At 42.5% G+C, this 8,959-nt stretch overlaps 1 protein-coding gene across 8 annotated transcripts in view; it reads right to left on the bottom strand.

Annotated features, from left to right (window-relative positions):
- Positions 1-1,443: 1,443 nt before the first annotated feature.
- Positions 1,444-8,959, bottom strand: part of nrxn2b (neurexin 2b) — a 711,574-nt gene continuing 704,058 nt past the window's right edge. For all 8 annotated transcript variants that reach the window (XM_020616301.1, XM_020616300.1, XM_020616308.1 and 5 more), the window contains one exon: positions 1,444-3,726. In XM_020616301.1, the coding sequence (XP_020471957.1) occupies positions 3,428-3,726 (299 nt within the window). In that variant the 3' untranslated portion in view covers positions 1,444-3,427. The remainder of the gene's footprint in view (positions 3,727-8,959) is intronic.

Below are 8,959 nucleotides of genomic sequence, written 5' to 3'. Positions count from 1 at the left end.
ACCGCTCTTAGTCTGACCCGTCACCCAGGACCTGTTTGCCTTGGGAGACCCTACCAGGTACATATAGCCCCCAACAACATAGCTCCTAGGATCACTCGGGTACTCAAACCCCTCCACCACAATAAGGTGGCGGTTCAAGGAGGGGCTGTTCATGTAGACTAAAATCAAAATGATAGTTTTGCATGCTAAATTTCCAAAACAAAAAATACCCATGGGAAAAAAAGGTATAGTGAAAGTCATCAAGAGTGTTTTCAGACAGTATAGTATTCTCATAATTTATTCACCTGAAGGTCATTTGTGTGAAATTAAACAGCAGATCTTAGGAACAAGAACTGAATCTTAGGGTTTGAAATTAGCCCATAGGACCAAATTGTGATATTTTACACCTCTAACACTCCTGACCAAACATCTAGAGCAGGTCAGAACAGCTAAAAATATTTAAAGACTAGCAGCTCTGCCAAAGCAGGACTGATTAAAGTACAGGAAATAATTAACAATCTGTTAGCAGCATGACTTGGTTAGTTTAGTAGTTGACTGTTGTTTCTTTGTTTCTGTTCAGAGGAAGAGCTGCTCGTTGGTGCTCTTCAGCAAAGCAACATATCCAGAACCAGACTCTGTTGGGGTAAGTGATTCCCTGTAAGTGTAATCACCAGTGTTGTCTAACTTGGTAATGCAGAACAAAGAGTGATTGTAAAGTCAGGGGCAGTGTGAGCTGCCCACACCCCCTCCTACCCTCAGAATAAAAATATTTCAATAGAGTCAGTTAATTATCCTGTGGGTTTCAACTTGCATCCTGGTTTATTAGCCTATAGCTGTTTAGATTCTGGCCTGAATAGAAGATAAAAAAAAAACATCCCTAAGTCTGTCCCTGGCCAGCAAATGGCCATTAAAAATGTAAAGCATGCAATTTGTAATTGAGTTGAAACTGGCCTCTGTAGGGGGCATGGCTGAGTAATTGTTTTCTTATATTTCTGAGAGTGCAGTACTGAGCTTTAAACCTTTAACCCCATTTTAGCTAGTAATCTATCTTACCCCAGTCCTCACACTAGAATGCAACAACGGAGGCGACAGTGGTGCCGTGGGTAGAGCAGTCGTCTCCCAACCGGAAGGTTGAAGGTTTGGCTTTCAGTGCCTGCAGTCCACATGTCGAAGTGTCCTTGGGCAAGACACTGAACCCCCAAGTTGCCCCCTATGGTTAGAGCCATCGGTTGAGTTGGCACCGCAGATGGCTGCCTCGGTTCTGTACCGGAAACAAATTCCTTGTGTGTAACATACTTGGCCAAATAAAGGTGATTATTATTATTAACTTTTTACATCAGATGTAATCTGGATATGGAGACAGGACTCAAGCACTGTCCCAGCCCACTGCATATGTCAAAGGGTAAAATCGAATTAGACTGAAAGACAAGGAAAAAACACACACAAAAAAGGAAGTAAGAAGTATATAACCAAGTGTATTCCCTCTGTTAATGTACACATATTTAGAGTCATCTCACTGGAACACTTTACAATAACATTTAGAAAGAACAGGAAGATACTGGGAGGAGTATGTTTGAAATGGAAAAAGAGAAACCAGACAAACATGGCAGGAGAGTGAGTCAATGGAGCCTGCCAGATGAAACGGCTGCCATCTTGTCTCTGGCCATGTAGACAGAAATATATATAAAACAAATAAAAATGGATAGATAGAGCCTGCCTTCTGCACAGGGTATGGGGACATACAACCTGCCATACAGAGAAAAAGGAATAGATGTAGGACAAAAATAGACTGAGGATGGAATAAAATGAGAGGAACTTAGTAGGTTCATCTTCATAACCCAAATCACATTTGCTCGATTACTAAAAGAAAATACATAGAAATTTCAGTTTTCCAGAATCAGTCATTTTTTTCTCCAAACAGGAATGATAGCAGGGAAAACACATTTCTCTTAGTAATGGAATGAGTCAAATATTTAGACATTTCACAAACTTGTTTCAGTTTTTTTCATGATAGTTTTCTTTTTAATAGAGTTGAGAAAATTGGAATACTAGAGTTCTGTTGTACATCTTCCAGGGAACTGCCAGTCACATTTTTGTTTGTGTGCTCTTCCCACAGTTTACTTTGCCCATTGGCTGCCATCAGTCCAGTCAGGCTACGGGGGGTGAAAGACAGTCGCTTTCTCACCTGCAAGGTACAGTAGCGCTCTCCACAGTGGAACTCCAGCAAGCATAAATTCATATTTCCCTAAAATGTCTCATTTCTCCAGAGAAAAGAAAAACTGAAAACATAAGAGCAAACCAAAGTGACCAAGTCTTGCAGCAAGGCATTGCACCAGCCATTCAGTTCCGGGGGTGGAGGCAAACTCAAGTTTCCACTTGCTCACGATTTAGGTCCTTAGGTACATGTATTTATAATTATATAGAACACAGTTCATCTTGTTTGCTGGAGGGTTTTTTCTGTTTTCGGTGACTAGTAACTGTAAGGATGTTGAGTTTTTTTTTCAGCTGGCCAACTAGGGCGCGGCTTGGAGCCCCAGAAACACATGACACAGATCTGCTGGAACAAAGGACGACCAAGGGGGTTTGGCCTCAATTTTTTTGGCGGCTAAACGTACAGGTTAGCATCCATTAGATTGGAGTGATGGTATCTCACATAGTTGCTACGTTTAACATCATTAAGAGCATCAGTCACTGTCATATTTTTTTAACTCCACAGAAAGAAAAATGGTTTTCATGTCTTTGTAAATGAATACTACATGCTTGAAACACGGCAGAGTTTACATTGCATCGGCTGCTGAGCACCGGAACAAGAGAAACAGAGTACGAGAGGGAGAGATCTGACAAGAGGTGAGAGATCACAAATGCCCAACATTTACAGAGGTGGGACTGCTGGATTAACACAGTGTTTCTGTAAGCTGGCAGTATATTGATTTTACAGAGGGATGTCAAGTTGCCAATTCAGGCCTAGTTGGAAAATAATATGTTGATACTGTCTAAGGTGATGACTTGCACCACAGGCCCGCTTCAGAACGAAGTACAGACCCTGACACAAATACTGATGGTGGTGCTTTGCTACAGTACCCAAGATATTAAATAACCTGTCATATGCTAACCCATAAATCAGTGTTTTATCAGCATTTGGTACACGGGTGTTGGCACAGTATGTGTTGCTCTGCGGTGTAATAGCCGTTCTTTAAATCCAAACCATGGTCAACATTTAAGAACAAGTTGGATCAATCATGATGCCATCTTAATTTGTTGCTTCCCTCCGGTTAGACTGGAATTGGTAACATGTATGGCCACCTGACAATACTGAGCATTATAATAAATGACCCTCTGTGTTATGTTCCCCACTGTTCATATACTGCCTGTTCTCTCCCTCCCCCCTCTCCCTCTCCCTCTCGTCTCCTTCCTTCTCTAAGTGTGTCTGTGTCACGACGGCGCTCCCTCAGACGTAGTACTCTTTGTCTTTGTTCTTCTTGTTCTTGGTAACTGTCTTGGCAGTGCTGGGCTGTTTCTCCTTCACCAGGGCTCCGTTGCTCTGTGTGGCTGAGTTGCTGATGTAGTTGCGGCTCTGGTCAACCTGGTAGGAGCCCTCGTCACGGTTACGATACTTGTACATGGCATAGAGTAGAATGAGGATGCAGAGAGCGGCAGCTGCAACGATGCCCACCACCATTCCTGTGGTGCTGCTGGACTGCTGCACCTCCACAGCACCTGGGAGCCCTCTCTCAGGAGACGTAGGATCTAAAGTGGGAACATGGGGGAAATTTGGGGGGTAGGTTATTCCTGGTACTTTGCGGTGGCTCGGGTCTGAAGAGGGGTGGGCCGGCGGCAGCAGCACCCGGTCTCGGGGGTTCTGAACGCTACCCTCGACGGCCGGGGGAGGAGGGAGGACAGTCCTATCAGTGACCAGGGGGGAGTTTTTGTAATAGTCCTCATCATCCGACTCGGTCATCTCGCCCGAGCCGTACGCTGACACCTCGATAGTCTCCTCGCAGTCCTCCTGGTCCAAGGGGCAGGGAGCTCGGCCATTGGGCAAGGGGAGGGACTCTTTGGTGGTTTCGAGTAGGGTGGGTGGCGATGGACGGGGGGTCTAGGGAGTCCACCGTTATTATGGGCAACACTAATTCACCTCCTAGGACAAGAAAGAGACAACGAGGAAAAGAGTGTTAGAGCCCACCTCTGAGAGAGACCACCTCCAGATCAACAAAAGAAAAACAGTTCAAAATGAATACAGCAACACCAGTATTAGAACAGCACTACAACCTAACATGAGGTTAGTTATACAAGTGCACTTAGTCTGTTCTATTTAACAAGAGAATATGCTGACTAAATCTGAACTGATAAAATACAAGATGTAAGAAAATACTTTATTCTGAACCTGTTCCTGGCTCTGCTAGCTCCCTGTACTGCACAGACCTACATGTTAATAATACAGGATAAAAGCAGACTACAAATTACACTGAACAACTGAACTATAACTCTACTGTACTACACAGCCTATCCTTCACTGCTGACTTTCTAGTCTTACCTATGCTCACTACACTAACGCTCAGAAGTTTCTGCTGTGATTGGTTAAATAAGATAGCAAACCACGAGGTTCAGGTCACTTACATCAACAAATTGGCCGCATGATTTTTGCATGAAAAAAAAAATTACAAAAGAAAGCTGTGTAAGATTGTTCTTGGATAGTGATAAACAACTCCCCCCTCCCCATTTACCTCCTCTACTCGTTTGTTTCTTTAAATCTGATGCCCACTTCCCTCCCAGACACCACACATAAACATGGGGTATTGACATCCAGCAAAAGATTATCTTAATGAGCCCAAATTTGTTGTCAGATTTTGGTTATGTAATTTGATTGTAGCCCACTGTGAACACCCAAATTAACTGAATATTATTGGGTGTAAAATAAAATCCTCTCAGTGACTGGAAGCCCAGCTACGGTTAAGAGTTGAACAAATAGTGGATACTGTATGTGAACAGAACATGGCAGAATATCATACACAGTCTATTGATATTTGACTTCATAACATTTCTCTCTTCAATAAGGAAAATAGGTCAGGGTCACAGTCAAGGAAACAGTTGGATACAGGGGTGAGGGGATTAGATAACAACACATTTTGGGAAAGGGGAGGTAACAGCAAAACATGACCAAAGAAATGCCAACATCACTAGCATAAAATCATGACTCTGGCTCTTTGTTCATGTGATGAGGTCAATCAGGGTGACTTGGTGGGGGAGGGGACAATGGGGGAAGTGTAAGGGGAGGTTTTAGGATTGTAACAGTTTCCCCAAGGCCTTTAGTCACTTCAGTAATGCTTAAACACCCAAATCCCAAACCCCCCCACCAGAAAAACCTGGTCAGTTATACTACCATACACTTTCACTCAAAGAATGGCAAAGGCTTTGTCACAGTGGGTGATGCATTGAGTTAACAAACCTACTGCAACATATCAGCATATAACAAGACACTTCAGAGAAACAGGCCTTGAAATGAAGAAAAATGTGAGAGCTGTAAAGAAAAAAACTTAGCAATTCTTTCCTTCCTTCGTCTAACGTCTTATTTCAGTACCAGTGCTGGAAAGGCTAGTTTCCATGGCAATGCTCAAGTTATTTCTCTCCATTATATTTCTGTGTTTGAGGGCTGTGTTTCACCTTGAAGGCTGAGAGGACAGCAGTGTGTGGTGGCACATTTGAGGAACACAGAATAGCCACACCAAGTAGGATTTCACAAGTTTACTGAAATAACTTGTCAAAGTCACTGAAGAGGGAAAAATAAAGTTCCTCAGAGATACAGGACATGGGCTACATGTGACTGAGGATGACAGATGAGATAGTAGTGTCACTATCTTTACTTTGCCATCTGTCTGGGTGGCAGAGAAGCCGCAAGTGCAATTTCAAGCTTTATACCTGCAGCTCGGCACGCAGGCCACCCATCACTGAGGAGTTACCTCCGCTCACTGCGCATCCCTTGTTACCGTAAACACTTCCTGTAATTACTGCAGGAACAGGAACACTGTGTTTCTTTGCTTAAAGTCTACATTATAGGAATGAGGATAATTTAGATATTAAGGGAGAAAATGAAGATGATCTAAAACAGTATTTTTAAACAAAGGATTGTTGCATGTGGTCACTCACATACTCTGCTGTACTCTAATGCTTAGTAGAGCCAAAGCCTGAAGGCCTTATGGCTTCATCCCACAGGACTGGCAGGCAGTGGCTACTAGAAACACAATGAAGCTCAGCCCTTGTACACAGAATGAGCCACCTCTGAGCTCTCTAGGCAGTTATCAGGTGAACCATCTTTTCATTTCCTGCTGTGGGACCCAAACCTACTGCACCCACAGTCTAAACCAATCAACAACTTCAATTGGCTCTCCCCTTCTCCAACCACTGCATCCCTTTCTGTCTGTATGCAGCTGTGATTGTTCAGTTAACACCCAGAGGCAGGTCCCTGACAGGGCCGAGGAAGGTGGTGGGTTTAAAAAAAAGTGAAACCCCGGAGCTGATGGATCTGCAGCATGTAGGAGGGTGGGTATGTAATATTTATGGCTGTTAACACTCAGCCTGTGTTAACATCATTTCATTTGACATCAAAGCTCCCACTCTGGCCTGACTCACCTAGCAGTCTGAACAAACCCAAGTCCTACTGAGACCAGTTCTGATGCAAACGATGCTGAAAAACACGTTGCATGTGTGGGTGTCTCTTCTTTTAATATTGTCCTAGTGTCATTTAAGCATTAAAGCTAGAGAGACTTGAAGATATTCAGCCTGAATGATTGAGTTTGACTCGACTGATTTGAACAGTTGATGCAGTGGAACCACGTTTTAGCTCACATGATGAAATTTCTTCTTTATCTTTACCCACACGCCACTCCGCAGCGCTACCAGTATGAGTCATCCCCCTCTATTTACTCAAAATGAGAACAGGGCAGATGGATACTGATGCATCTATGCCCGTCTCCCGACAAACATCGTTACTGTGCTGATCACGTCGCCCCGCTCACATCCATTTGAAATATTTAGAGCAAAAAGGTTGTTTGGAGTTTGAGCATTCTATAATTCAGCTCTGATTAGGCTGCAGATGGAAAATCCAACAGTGTGTCCGAGCATAATATATTTTCCCTGGCTTGTTTTTAAATCATGCCACAATAGGTACAATTATGGCCGTATAATCTATGCAACGGGAGAAAAACTGCTTCATGCGACTCCATAAATAGTTTAAATGCTGCATTTGCTGCTGTCACTCTCAGACAAAGTGATTTATTTGGACATAAAGGATGAGCCCTGCTTATATTACATCTCGCTGAGAGTCACATATATGCTACAGGCAGAGTCACCTCCCTGCAGCTCATCAGCACCTGGATCGACTCCATGAAGCTGGCTGGATTTGGATTTGTTTGGCTAGTCAGTCCTGTGTTATAAATCTCAGATATGTACACAAATCTGTACCTAAGACTACTATTTCTTCCTACGTTTACAAGGGGCATGGTTCAGACCCACCGTATGGTCTCTGCACCTTCTCTCTCCTGTCATACTGTTGTGCCACAAGCCAAGTACTGCTTCACATCTCCTCGACTATAGAGCTTTCCTTCAAGTGCTTTTCTTCAATTAAAAGGTCTTTTTTTAAACCAACGAGCTACTTCTTCTGGAAGATAAAGTAAAGTAGAAAGCTGAGTAAAAGTGGAATAACTACGTTATATGGTTCAGACCAGTTATGAACCAGTGTTTCTTCACTATGCTCCTGTGAGAAACTAGAAGTAGAAAGATGCTCTGCTGAGAAACAGGGGCACAAAGAAAAACAGCTTTGTGTTAACATCAGATTTGAATTATAACTTCAATAAAAATGTGTAGACACTGATAGCTTGCTGGAGACATGCATCGTTTTTAGGTCTGTAATGTTGAAAAATGCAGCTGCAGCCTTTGTATTCAGCTCGTGGATCAACTGCTTCCCCTGACTTAACTGTATGAAAACTATAGCTTTGTTGTCAAACATCTAATGATAAAGTAGTTTACATAAACTACTGTACCTGTTCAGTGGCAATCATAAATAAATGGAGAATATATTGAATGATCAAATACTTAGTTTTTCTTAACTGGGTAACTAGTCAATAATAAATTACAAAATGTGGATTAATTAGCTATGTATTAATGTAAGTTAAATCACTACATTTATTCCATTTCAGCTCACTTTTTGTTTTTTTCTAGTTATATCTTTATACAATATATAACTTGTGTGAACTGCCTTTTTCAGTCCTATTTTACAAATAAACCTGGCCTGTACATGTACAATAATTGTTCTTAATCACATATTTTATATTTTGGTAGCTATTTGTTGCCATTGCCATGTTTTTACAGATTAATCATTGAGGGGGATATTTACTAAAAAGGTTGGAAATCACTGTCAGGTGCGGAAAATGTTGCTGCACCGCAATTATTCAATTTAATAGTGTATTTACCAGCACAGCCAAAGCAGCCGTGTTAATTCGATTGCGCTTCAGCTGGTAAGGATGCGCCTGTACTGTGCATAGGTGGACTGAGCGGGACAGTAGAGAAGAGTGTTTTGACTGCAGCTTAACTTTAATAAGGCCGAAGAAATATAGCATATTTTGGCTGAAAACATATTTTGGGGCTGTGGTCACGTAGTCTCCTGTCAAATCAACTTTTATTTCATTCAGTAACTGAAGCACGATGTGACCTGAAGTCTGTACAAGTCCTTCACATTCTCCTGTGGCGAGCAATGTGATTTACAAACACCCTCTGTCTCCTCACATGTTGTTAACTCTGACAAGGTCTCAGACGACTGACAGCTGCTACGCTGAGAGCAGCCCACAAATGTTACACCTGCTTTCTCCTGACGTTAACTTTCAGCCACAGTTCCCTCTGTCACAGCGCTGGTAAATCAGGCGCTGAAGTTATCTGTATAAAGTTCCACTCTCTCCTCCCTGGTTTTTGTGTTACTGAACAGGAATGC

Source organism: Monopterus albus, unplaced genomic scaffold (assembly GCF_001952655.1).
Source record: "Monopterus albus unplaced genomic scaffold, M_albus_1.0 scaffold173.1, whole genome shotgun sequence".
NCBI classification, from domain to species: Eukaryota; Metazoa; Chordata; class Actinopteri; order Synbranchiformes; family Synbranchidae; genus Monopterus; species Monopterus albus.
The sequence above is the reverse complement of the archived record's forward strand: the minus strand, read 5'-3'. Positions and strand labels throughout refer to the sequence as shown.